Source organism: Nymphalis io, chromosome 27 (genome assembly GCF_905147045.1).
Source record: "Nymphalis io chromosome 27, ilAglIoxx1.1, whole genome shotgun sequence".
In the NCBI taxonomy this organism is placed as follows: domain Eukaryota; kingdom Metazoa; phylum Arthropoda; class Insecta; order Lepidoptera; family Nymphalidae; genus Nymphalis; species Nymphalis io.
Window position 1 is genome coordinate 8,338,274 of NC_065914.1, and position 14,391 is coordinate 8,352,664.

Here is a 14,391-nt window from a genome sequence, read left to right on the forward strand (position 1 = left end):
GTGTAACCAGTTTTGGTGTTTGTTGAAAGTCGACAGTTGGTGCGTTCATTGTGTTTTATGTTCAATTTTCGCTTATATTTATGTTAGAAAACGATTCTAATCCAGTGTAAAGGCCGAGAAACAATCCTTATATCATATCGATGGTTATACAATGGTGCAGTGTCGTATTATTTCATGTTAAAGCGACAGATAATATAGTTTCTCAGTGATGTTTATTTATGCCATAGCATGACGTAACCTTATATCGCATTAAAATCCTAAAGATAATATGATTTTCCAGTTTTTATTATTCATAACCTATAATTATTTATCATGTGAGTGCTGCCAGCATCGGCTAAAAAAAGTCCCGATATTCGATAAAAAATATCGACTCGTCGACAATGAAACAAATAAATACGGCGTCCATTAATAAACTAAAGTGCTTCGTTATATGTATATATGTTATTTTAATTTATTCGTTATCCTATTTATAGTTTTCTAACGACAACATGATTTAACATTCTTCATGAATTTATAATATTATTAGATTCCGAGTCAAGAGTACTGTAGCTCGTGGTTGCGTTTTTCAGCGTAAAAAGTCAAAATTAGCATATTTTTAAAACCTTCGTGAGTTAATAAAATATTTCGAACAAGGAAAATGTTTTCCTAATAAAGTGGTTGTTTTATATCAATTAATAACCGTTGTGTGATATCAAAGGTATTTTTTTTTATAGAATAGGAAAGCGGACGAGCATATGGGCCACCTGATGGTAAGTGGTCACTAACGCCCATAGACATAGGCATTGTAAGAAATTTTAACCATCGCTTACATCGCAAATGCGCCACCAACCTTGGGAACTGAGACGTTATGTCCCTTGTGCCTGTAATTATACTGTCTCACTCACCCTTCAAACCGGAACAAAACAATACCAAGTACTGCTGTTTTGCGGTAGAATATCTGATGAGTGGGTGATACCTACCCAGTTAGCTACCTAAGTTATATATAATGTTATATATTTAATATTATTTATTATTCACTTGCGTCACCAGGTGCTGGAAGCGTCGCTCGCACGGCGAGACCAGCTGCAGTTTGTACTCGACGTTCCCGAAACGAGGCTCCGGGGTTAGACTCCCGTAGCACTCGTCGCCGGAATCGTCGGCGTCGGATGTTCTGAGGACCAAATCGAATATATTTAACATTGATCTTATTTCAATTAATGCCATCCGCGTTCGGTGAGACCGACTCACTGTTTATGATCTCCTGGTACATTAACACTGTAATCCTAACTGGAACTAATTGACTCTTTTAATCTAATCGTTCGGTGAGACCGACTCACTGTTTATGATCTCCTGGTACATTAACACTGTAATCCTATCTGAAACTAATTGACTCTTTTAATCTAATCGTTCGGTGAGACCGTCTCACTGTTTATGATCTCCTGGTACATTAACACTGTAATCCTAACTGAAACTAATTGACTCTTTTAATCTAATCGTTCGGTGAGACCGACTCACTGTTTATGATCTCCTGGTACTTTAACACTGTAATTCTTACTGAAACTAATTGACTCTTTTAATCTAATCGTTCGGTGAAACCGTCTCACTGTTTATGTTCTCCTGGTACATTAAAAACGTAATCCTAATTCTAAATCTTTGAAACTAATAATAATAATATCCTGGGACATTTTTCACACACGGCCATCTGATCCCAAATTAAGCTCGTACAAAACTCGTGCTATGGAAACCAGACAACTGATATACTACATATACTACTTTTCTTTTGTAAATACATACTTATATAGATAATTACACCCAGACTCAGGACAAACAGACATGTTCATGCACACAAATGTCTGTCCTGGGTGGGAATCGAACCCACAACCTTCGGCGTGAAAGGCAGGTACCTACCAACCACGCCAAACGGCTCGTCATATAATATAAATACTACTGCTAGGCTTCAAATTAGTTCCGCCCGAGGTTTTATTCACATTCCTTTTTTTATAAACAAATTAGTCTCATAAAAGGCTCGAATTCAGGGCGTCATTTTGTTTAACTTCAATTGGATAGAATGCGAATAAAACTGCGGGACAGCGCTTGTATATTTTGAAGTTTTATTTTAACAAATAAATATTGAAAATCGATTTCATAATTATAGTATTATTGTAAAATAAAAGCTTTATAAATTGTTTTGGCAACACACCATATTTTCATTTCTGGCATTGGTTATTTTTTTTTTTATTGAAGTGGTATATTGCCAATTTCTGTATTTATTCTGGATGTTCCGAAAATGTCATTATATGTAACAGAGTCGAACAAGCAATGTAATTCAAAATTATTTTATGTTATTTTTAGGAAGTACGAGTAAGCTGGCTGGTTAAGGTCTGTTCTACCTTTTTGGATAATACACAGTGGATTGTTTAGCAGAATTTCAGTGAAATTTGATAATTATAAATGCAGGCTGTCTCACGATATTTTTAGACGCAAACTAATCACATGAAAATTCACTGATGCTTGTTTAGGTTTGAAACAGTCATTATTGTTTAAGGTAGTGTTATATGTATTTCACTATGCCTGCTCGATATATATATTAAAAAAAAACACACAGAAAGTGACTTCGGAACAGATAAGTAACATTCCTTTTGAATACAATAACATAACATGAATGACAAATTTCATTATCAAAATAATCACAACAGATAACTGATAAGGCATTTTAATGTTTTTATTAGTCATAACAGATTAGAAAAAGTTAAATTTAAAAAAATCTTTTTGTATGTTTACTATAAAATATGTTTATAAATGTTATATTATTTTATAAGAAAGGGGGGTAAGGGGGGAACGGAACTACCATCTAAACCGACCCAATTGCCAATCTCACCTGCACGTGGTGCTCCCTGCTAGATAACAGACGAGGCTCTGGCGACGGATCAATGGCGGTATAACCATACGCACCATGATTGGAAAAAGGGAAACAGCGACCTTGAGGTACAAGTAACCTCTAAAATGTCTGGTGCAGAAGGCAAGGGGAAACCACTGCACTATTATTCCCTAGTTATCGTCAGCTTTATGGAAAAGTCTAAGAAAGAAATGGCCCCGAGTTCCTGGCGTCCAGGTGGAAAAAACAACAAATGAAGATAGGAACGTGGAACGTCAGAAGCTTGAAGAGTCCTGAAAAAGTCTACAATGTCTGCAAAGAAATGCAACGAATGAAGATTAACATCATGGGACTAAGTGAGATTAGATGGATAGGCAAAGCTAAACACCAAATAGATAATAATTACACCATGTATTACTCTGGTTCCGAGGATAGCTCCAACAAGTATGGAGTGGGAGTAATCACAAACACAAAATACATTAATAAACCTGTTAACTTAGTACCAAAATCAAACCGATCCATGTTAATATCATGTAGACTCAAACAACTAAAGAAGAGAACACAGTACCACGCAATAGACGTGAGGAAACTTAAAGAACTTAACATCCAAGATAAAGTGGCGAAAGAAATAAACGAGTGGGCAGCAGATGAGAAACCTGGGATAATGCGTACGGTGGAGGAAGAGTGGTGTTCAATGAAGAACAAAATATTAAACATCAATAAGACACACTTGAAAAGAGATTGGATTCCTAAGCAGAGTTGGATGACAGAAAACATATACATATGATCTTATCGAAGAAAGGAGAATCTACAAGAATTCCGACAATAGCAAGTATACTGAGATTGATAAGAAAATTCGGCGTGAAGTTCATTATGCTAGATATGCTTGGTATCAGTGCAAGTTTGATTTTGTGGAGGACCTTTATGCTAAACATGATGCATTTAACCTGCATAAGGAAATAAAATCTTTGGTAGGACACAAAAAGACGACTCACCAACTTACGGATGAAAATAATATTCCCATATTAGATATATCAGGAAAAAAACACCTATGGGAACAATACATTTCATCAATATACCGACGATTTCCGAAGCATAGCGGTAAATTGTGATCCAAATGAGGGATATCCTATCCTGAAAAATGAAGTCACAAACGCTCTTAAAAAAGCTAAAACGGGAAAATCAACCGGACCGGATAATGTTCCCATAGAGGTACTCAAACTTATTGAAGACGAAAATATTAACTTCCTGGTTAAATTCTTTAACTTGGTATACGACTCTGGCCACTTACCCAAAGACTGACTAACCTCAACTTTTATTACGCTTCCTAAGAAGACCAACGCAAGAAGGTGCGAAGAGTTTCGAACGATTAGCCTTATGAGCCAAGTATTGAAACTATTTCTGAATATCATCCACGAGCGAATAAGAGCTAAATGCGACGAACATCTCGCAGATAGTCAGTTTGGTTTTCGAATAGGAGTGGGCACGAGAGAGGCTCTTTTCGCAATGCAGGTTCTCGTACAAAAATGCAGAGACATGCAACAAGACGTTTTCCTTTGTTTCATCGATTACGAAAAAGCCTTTGACAGAGTACTGCATGACCGTCTAATTGCAATATTACATGATATCGGCTTAGATGATAAAGATGTACGTATTATCCAGAATCTGTATTGGAACCAAAAGGCTACTGTACGAGTTGACAATGAGGAGACTGATGAGGTAGAAATAAAGAGAGGAGTCCGACGGGGCTGTATATTATCACCCACGCTATTTAATTTGTACTCGGAACAAATAATAGCAGAAGCAATTGAAGGCCATGAATGTGGAGTCAAAATAAATGGCCGGTATATTAACAACATCAGATACGCTGACGATACAGTCCTAATAGCATCATCTCCTGAAGAGCTGCAATTAATTATGAGCCGTGTTAATGAGTGCAGTGAAAACGCTGGTCTGAGGATGAACCTATCAAAAACGAAGATCATGGTGTTATCTAAACATAGCTTCGATGACATTGCTATCATTGTAGCAGGCCAAAAAATTGAGAGGGTGCGCAAGTACAAATATCTGGGGACATGGCTTAATGACACCTGGAGCTGTGAACAGGAGGTAAAGACTCGCATCGAAATAGCTCGAAGTGCCTTCTGCACGTTGAAAAAAGTACTCTGCAATCGCAGACTTAAGATCCCTGTGCGCATACGACTCCTACATTGTTACATCTGGCCTATACTTCTTTACGGATGCGAGGCGTGGACAATTAAAGAAGATCTCAAAAAACGTATAGAAGCTTTCGAGATGTGGGCTTATAGACGTATGTTGGTCATAAGTTGGACTCAAAAGGTCTCGAACGTGGAAGTTCTGCGACGCGTCAACTAAAAACGGCAACTTTTGGAGACTGTCAAGAAGAGAAAAGTTGCATATCTCGGACACGTGCTTAGGCATGAAAGATATGAACTTTTGCAACTGATTATGATGGGAAAAGTTGCCGGAAGGAGAGCTGTTGGGCGCAGAAAAAAGTCTTGGCTGTGCAACATCCGTGAATGGACGGGAATCGCGAGTGCTGTCGAACTCTTTCGCCTCGCGAAGAACAAGAAGGAGTATTTAAAGCTGACTGACCTTCGCTAGTCGGAGTGGCACTCGAAGAAGAAGAAGAAATGATCCAGAGACTTCATTCGAATTTATTTCTAAATTTGATTTTTTTTTACCTGTATCTATGCTAGTTGTGTACAAAACATTCTGCCTTGATAAAAATATATTTGTTGCTTATTACAAAAAGACTACTATTTACTTTATAGACTAATAGTCTGAGTTTCTTTCACTGGTTCGACACAGGCCTGGATGTTACTTTTAACCAGTGGAAGTTTCTAGTTTGACTATCAATAAGCAAGTGTAATGCTTCAATGTTTAATAAAGTATTTTGATATTAATATTGTTTATGTGAACCTAGTGTGTTTGTTAATTCATAATAAAATTTAAATAAAAGATGACCTAGGATCTGGATAAGGATAAACAAACATAAATTATGGAAATAAACAAAAAAAATGACTAAATGAGTCATGGAAAACCACTAATGATGGAATTCGATTAACGCTACAAGATTTACTATTGAGTTTCTTTCTTCGGTTCAGTTCTTCTTGGTAGAATCTGCATATATCCACAACTAGTAGCTTTAAACCTTTGTAAAATAATTCGAATGTACTTATAAGTCTACTTGATTAATTATCACCAACTCAGCAAGCGCGCATTGTCGTAAAACTTTCTTATGAACGCGGGTTGACACAATAATTGCCAATTTATTTTTTACAAAGTGTAGCTTAAATTATAAAGATTTTAAATAAAAAATCCAACATACTTTAATTATTTTTATTATAGTCTAATGACGTGCTAAAAAATGTCTTAATTTTTTTTTTAATATTGAATGACTGATTTAAATTTTTTTTTAATCTTTGCTAATATATAACATTTTTCTAAGTCAGTAAAAAACATTGTTTTATTTTTTAAGTCACAATCACACGTTTTATTCAAAGCATAATTAAATAAAAAGATTAATTTAGTCCAATAACATCCTAAAATTTTCATAAATCGATGACACGAAGCTAACTTTTATTAAAACTGGCCGTTTACTCTGACAAAATTAAAAAATTAAAGAAACACACGTTTCAAATTAATAATCTAAGCGAACTGCCACAGATAATACACAATTAATTATTTAACACCATCATTTCATCGCTTACCATTACTTTATCAAATTAAATTAATTCGGATTAATTGATACTTTGAGACAAAGAGATCTAATAAAATACGTACTTAAAATTTATGCAATAAGGACTATTATTGTATAAACAATACGATATGTAAGATAATTTTAAAGTCGTTAAGAAGAAGATAAAAGTTAAAATGAATCTTAGTGGAATATATATAAAATACAAATTTGATAATAAATATAGAGTAAATGTAAAAAATACACTTATAAATATACATTTTTTTAGTAGGATTACTTTTTAGGTATTTTTAGTTCATACAAATTATAAATTAAAATATTTACTTACAATTGTTTTTACAGATGAAAAACGAAACAGCAAATTATTTAATTGATTTTGTTCCCATAAATATTTCTGAATTTCAAAATGGTGTCGCTTAAAAATGTCTTACGTTTGTGTTACATAAATACGTATATTTAACTTAAAATAGCAAGTTATATCAGCTTACAGGAACTAGAAAAATCATTTGGATTTAATGTACAAAATTTAAATACTTCAACAAAAGATATGTATACAACAATACAATAATATGAATCGCGCCAAAATTTAAATTTAAAATGGCGTCATGATTATGTTTAAAAATATTTCATATTTTAATAAATTTAAATAACACAATACGAATTTGAAAATGGGGTCTTTTCAAAATAACAGAATTTTTTTTTTTTTTTATATCGCCGGGAGGGCAAATGACTCTACTCCACCTGATGGTAAGTGGTAGTAGAGTCCAAACGCGACGACGGCCAGTACAGACGGGAAAAACGTTCTGCACTAGCCGCCTTCGCCTTGCCGGCCCGCAAGATGCCTCTTCACGCCCCGTTTGAAGGAACCCGGGTTGTAAGAGGAGGGAAATACGTGAGCTGGTAAGGAATTCCATTTTTTGGAAATGCGACAAAGAAAGGAGTTGCCAAATTTCTTTGTTCGCGATGGAATTGATGTCACAGTTAGGCGGTGACATCGAGAACCAGCTCGCGTGGACTTAAGAAGGAAGGGGGAAGCAGGAATTAGAGAGAATAATTCCTCAGAGCACTCGCCGTGATACAGTCGATAGAAAGCGCTCAGTGCTGCTATCTCACGACGCAATTGTAAAGGTTCAAGGGTGTTTGTGACCTTTACGTCGCCAATAATGCGTACGGCACGTCGCTGCAACCGGTCCAAGGCCTCAAGTAGGTACTTAGCGGAGCCATCCCAAAGGTGCGAGCAATATTCCACGCAAGACCGTACCTGTGTTTTGTACAGCAGGCACAGTTGTTGTGGCGTGAAAAAGCGCCGCACCTTGTTCAGAACTCCGAGTTTCCGTGAAGCTGTTTTTATAACAGCCTCGATGTAATCCCTTGGACTAAGGTCGCAGCGAACGTCAATCCCCAGCATGGCGATTTTGCTTTGCATCACCAGCGGAGTACCACAGAGGGAGGGAAGAGGGGAAAATGTTGACTTTTTCGCCGTGAGAGCGCATACCTGTGTTTTCTTGGCATTAAACTCAACAAGATTATCAGAGCCCCATTTGGCGATGAGATCTAACGTCCTATCGAGTTCAATGACAAGATTCTCCCGCCTCTCCTCAGTTTCCGCCCGCCCAGCCACTGCGCGTCCGTGGTATCCACCATGCACTGTACTATCATCTGCATAGCAATGTATGTTCCCAAGGGAGAGCATATCATTGATATGCAAAAGAAAGAGTGTGGGAGATAGCACAGATCCATGGGGGACCCCAGCATTCACTACATAGAATTGTGAAGCGCAACCATCTACTAAAACACGAAGGCTACGCTTGTGTAGGAAGCTGGCAATCCAGGTGCATAGCTGAGCAGGCAGACCATATGCCGGTAGCTTGGAGAGAAGACTTCTGTGCCAGACCCTGTCGAAAGCCTTGGAGATATCGAGGCTGACAGCCAACGATTCTCCATGCTTGTCGATAGCTTCACCCCAGAGGTGTGTTACGTACGCTAGAAGATCACCTGTGGACCGTTTTGGTCGAAACCCGTACTGACGATCATTAATTAGACAGTGATCTTCTAGGTAATGGATCAGTCAGAATATGACATAACAGAGCATTTTTTAATATTCTTGAGGATGGTTATCACTCAAATGCTATTTCTGATGTTAGGTCTGCTATTCTTTTAATAATTATTGTTATTTAGCTTAGCGGTATTTTTTTCCATTCATGTTGCCGCAGAGTCTTAAAAACAGGCCATTCCTTATATATTCAAAATGGCGCCTAATAAGAATAAAATATAATTTTCAAGCAGTGATGAATCGCTTGAATTTTGTAAAAATTTACCAAAATAGTAATTGTTAGAACTTTAGTGGGTTCTAATGGAAGTTGAAATCAAACGATTTAACCTCGGAGTAAAAGTATATTATTCACTTTTGATACAGAGACACAGCGTTCGTTCGATAGTAAAAAGTTATATAAAAACAAAAATATTTATGTAGGTAGGTAAAAAATTAAAAGTAATGTAAAATGAATTAGTGTATGCGGAATTGCTATATTTATTTAGTAGGCGCTTCCTGAAGCCGTAACATCTTCCCCGCCTTTAGATCGTCCACAGTAGGTATCGGGCAGAGTCGCACTAGCGGCCGCCTTACGCAACCGGTTGTAGTAGAGATGTCCGCGACTCGGGAGATACCATCTGGTCCAGGAAATAATCGAAGAACTCGTCCAAGGCGCCAAGATAGTGGTGGCGTGTTGTCCTCTTGTAACAGAACAAGGTCGTTTACATTTAATTTAGACATATTAGTTTTCCATTTAACACGCTGTTGCAATTCGCCCAAATATTCCCTTTGCCATCTTTGCCAAAAGTGTTTGCGTATAAGTTCAACACGTGCATATCTGCTTAATTGGGTTTCGTTAACATTCGCTAAAATAGATTCAGATACTGGTATTGCACGTAGTGGTCTTCCAATAAGGAAGTGCCCTGGAGTGAGCGGAAGGTAGTCATGAGGAGATGAGGATAAGGGGCAAAGAGGACGACTATTAAGGACGGCTTCAATTTGCGCAAAGAGAGTAGATATCTCTTCAAACGTTAGATACGAGTTTCCCATAACGCGCCTTATATGATGTTTTGCCGATTTTACTCCAGCCTCCCAAATGCCGCCAAAATGAGGAGCATACGATGGCGAAAAATTAAACTTTATACCCTCCTGAGCCGCATAATCAGATATAGGTTCAGCAATATATTTTAAAATTGAAACGATTTCTTTAGCCGCAGCTACGAAATTACGGCCATTGTCGCAAAAAAATTCGATGGGCTTACCACGACGCGCAACAAATCTTCGAAGTGTCATAATAAAGGCATCCTTTGACAAGTCGCTAACGGCTTCTAGATGTATACACTTGTAACGTAGACAAACAAAGAGACATAAATAACATTTTATTGTCTTAGCACCTCGTCCCTTGCGATTTAAAATTAGGAAATGTCCCGCAAAATCTATGCCAACGGAGAGGAAAGGGAAATCAGCTGTAACTCTTTGTAATGGCAAATCACCCATTTTTGGATACAAAGTTTTACCCTGAATTCGTCTACATCGAACACAGTTGTAGACTGTGCGTCATGCTAGACGCCTTCCATTTAAAGGCCATATTCGTTCTCTCACAATTGACACTAAAAGCTGAGGACCTGCATGAAGATTAGCTATGTGTTCACGATTAAAAAGTAATTTAGTTAAATGGTGATACGAATCTAACAATATTGGATGTCTTTTATCAAATTTATAATCTGACGCATCTATCCTTCCACCTACTCTAATCAAATTTAAATTATCTAGAAAAGGCGCCAAAGATAAAATTTTACATTTAGGACTTAGGCTGCATTTATTGGCCAAAGTATTTAATTCTTGTGGAAAACTCTGTTGTTGAGCGATGCCACACAGAAAGAAAAAAGCCTCATTTAATTCTTTAGTACTTAAATAACCAGTATGTCTGTTAGACGCATTTTTTAAATTATAGATAAAACGTTTGACATAAGCAATGTTTCTTTGTACTTTTGAGAAGGATGAATAATTTTCTATTTTTATAATAGGTTCAGTTGAATTAATTACAACAGCAGATTTTATTTCAGGCAAGTCTTTGTAATTAAAATTAGTAATTGGCCATTCGGATTCTAATTGATTAAGAAAAGTTGGTCCGGACCACCATAGATCGTTGTTCACTAAATTTATAGCTTCAACGCCTCTTGAAATAAGATCAGCTGGATTGCATTTAGTAGGAACATAACGCCATGATGAGATATTTGTGGTCTCTTTGATCTCGACAACTCTATTTGCCACAAATGTTTTTAATTTACTAGGATTGCCATTGATCCAACCCAGAACCACCTTGGAATCACACCAATGATAAACACGAGCTGGGTTATACCTTATAGACTTGAGGACGCTATTAGTTAACCTTGCTGATAGAAGAGCTGCACAAAGCTCCAAACTTGGTATGGTCATAGGTTGCAAACGTGCAACTTTCGATTTAGCACACAAAAGCCTTATATTAAATTTATGATTTTGGTCTACAGAGCGTATGTAAATACAAGCACCAAATGCGACTTCAGAAGCGTCACTAAAAGAATGAAATTCTATAATCGTGGGAGAATCACATATAGTGCGTCTTGGAATCTGCATTTGAGACAAATATAATAGGTTGTCATTAAAATTTTCCCATTTCATTTTAATATCATTAGGGACAGGCTCATCCCAATCAACTTTGGCCTTCCATAACATTTGTAATATTATTTTAACTAAAATAATATATGGACTGAGTAGTCCTAAAGGATTAAATATTTTGAATGAATTTGACATGATACTGCGTTTAGTTATTAATTCAGATTTTGAAACTAATATTATAGGGAAATTCAAATTGTCATTGTTTGGATTCCAACCAAGTCCGAGTGCGTTCGATGATTCACTGAAAGTTAAATTATCTTGTTTATCCGTACCATCATTTTGAAAATTTGGCAAATTTGACTTAAATTTCCGTAGATTAAAACAACCTGTATGTAACGCTTTAATTACTGAATCCTTAATAAAACGTAATTGATTTTCTTCATCAGCACCTGTTATTAAGTCATCCACATAAAAATCCTTCTGTATAATATTTTTTATTAGACTATTCTCACATTCATCACCAATCTGCCATAGGCATCTCGTGCTCAAATAACTCGCGCTTGACGTTCCGTAAGTCACGGTATTTAAACGTAAGGTTTTGAGGGGTAAGGACTCGCCTTTTCTCCATAATATAAGCTGCAAATCGCGATCAGTATCGTTAACAAGTATTTGTCGATACATCTTTTCTATGTCACCAGTTAACAGATATTTATGTTGTCTTGCACGAATTAAAATGGAGAAAAGAGAATCCTGTAGGTTTGGCCCCACCAATAAAAGGTTGTTTAGAGAAAAGCCTGATGATGTTGCAGCAGAGCCATCAAACACAACTCGCAACTTGGTTGATTCACTACTTTCTTTATAAACAGCATGATGACATAAGAAATATGAGTTTTCCGGATTTGAAATAACAGATTCTGATAGATGACCTAAATCGGCATATTCATTTATAAAATCTATATATTGTGATTTCAAAAGATAATTTTTCCGAAATCGTTTTTCTAAGTAAAGAAATCGTTTCTTAGCCAAAGTAAATGAATCTCCAAGACAATCTGGCGTATCGATCAATGGCAATTTTACACAAAACCTACCTGTGTTAGTGCGAAAGGTATTATTTAGAAAATGTTCTTCGCAAGTCTTTTCGGATTCACTTAAAACGGTTTTAGTAGGAACCTCTTCAAGTTGCCAAAATTTAGTTAATAAATTGTCAATTTCAGAATTATTATTACCTTTAGGAGTAATAGTGTGATTACAGTAAATATGTTCTTTAACGTTTACATTTATCGGACCTGCTATCAACCAACCTAACAAGGAATTTCTTAGAATTGGTAAATTCGGAGCTAATACCCTTTGATCGCATTTTAATAGATTCCAAAATATATCTGCACCAACTAAAAAGTCAACTGGTCCAGGCATATAAAAAGATGGATCGGCTAACTTTAAATCTTTAGGCAATTTGAAAATATATTTATCAATAAGAGTGTTAGGTAGTTCTCCTGTCAATTCAGCAAGTACAAAACAAGAAAAAGTTGTACAAAATGAAGTATTCAAAGATTTAATTGTCACTACACAGCTTTCGGCTATATTACTCGCTATATTATTGCCAATACCCATGACTTTAATGTCAATAGGATTAGAAGAGAGAGGTAAGCGTTTTTTTAATGACTCACTAATAAAAGACGATTGACTACCTGAGTCTAATAATGCTCTAACACGTTCTGCCTTGCCCGTGTACGGATTGCAAACTTCTATTAAGGCTGTTGATAAAAGAACATTATTACTCTGCTTACTAAAATTAACAGATGAATTCGTCTGGTCCTCTGAAGTAGTTTTATGAAGCATGGTATTATGCTTACCCTTGCACTTACGGCAGGGTCCCATTCGACATTCAGCAGTAGGATGACCTTGGCGCAAACAATTAGCACAGAGTTTATACTTTGCCACATCAGCAAACCTTTCTTGTTCACTTTTAGATTTAAAAATATCACAATCGTAAATTTTATGGTTTTGATTACAAATAATACATAAAAATGCATTTTGTTTATTTTGATTAACGTGTGTAAATATTTTTTTAGTTTGTATAATAGGTTTTTGTAATTTATTGTCATTTGAAGTAATGCTATTTTGATTTTTATTTTGATTATTAATTCTATTTCTATTTACTGACTCAAGAACATCAGCACGATTATTTAAAAAATTATAAAATTTATCTAACTTCGGTACGTCATTAATGGTATTACTAAGCTCCTCCCATTTTAGTAGGGTAGTGTTGTCTAGTTTAGAAGACAACATGAATATGATAATCATATCCCAATGCTCTGTAGGCAGCCCCAGGGTTGACAGAGCTCGAATATTCTTAGAGACGTGATCAACTAAGTATCTCAATGATTTTTCTGATTCCCGTGTTATATTTTGTACGTTAAATAAAGAATTTAAATGATGGTGGATAAGTAGTCTTTTGTTGTCATAACGCTCCAAGAGTAAACTCCAAGCGTTATTATAATTCGCCGCTGACACTTCGAGATTTGAAATAATTCGCGCCGCGTCACCCTCTAAGTATGAAATCAAATAATGAAATTTATTAATTATCGGGACGCGGTCATTATTATGTATTAAAGTCAAATAGGTATCGCGAAACTCCAACCAACGAAAGTAAGCACCATAAAATTTTTGAATTTGAATTTTAGGTAGTTTAACATTTAAATCTTGATCGAGACTACATTGGCTTTCTTGTACAAATGATTCACGCTTTAAGTCGTCTTTAGTATTAAATTTATTTAACAAAGTTTTAGCAGTTGCAATCGTCAAAATAATATCCTGCTCAATGTTGTCTCTTTAATCGATTTCTGAGTATAAATTTTCAGAATTAAGAACCTCAATCTGATTCTGCAGCTCATCAAACTTTGTTGACAATCCCTCAAATTTATTACATTTCAAAGTTATTTCAGCAATTTCAAGATTTGATAATTCAGTGAAAGTAGTAATTTTTTCCAAATAATTTTTAAATTTAGTTATTTGACCTTTAATAGAACTGCGTCTTGTAAACAAATCCTGTAAAGTTTTAGTATTCGATAATGCCATGATTATATTTTAAACTTCTTTACTAATTTATAATATAATATAAAAAAAAATATGCTTTTGTATGTATGTATATATTGTAAGTAACTGTATTTAATTAAATAGGTAGAA

The 14,391-nt window shown here is 35.7% G+C and overlaps 1 protein-coding gene across 1 annotated transcript; it reads right to left on the reverse strand.

Moving 5' to 3' along the window:
• Positions 1-8,955: 8,955 nt before the first annotated feature.
• LOC126778898 (uncharacterized) lies at positions 8,956-10,575 on the reverse strand. The gene has a single exon (XM_050502651.1). It carries the CDS (start codon positions 10,102-10,104, stop codon positions 9,106-9,108), a length of 999 nt encoding a protein of 332 aa, XP_050358608.1. The 5' UTR covers positions 10,105-10,575; the 3' UTR covers positions 8,956-9,105.
• Positions 10,576-14,391: the final 3,816 nt, after the last annotated feature.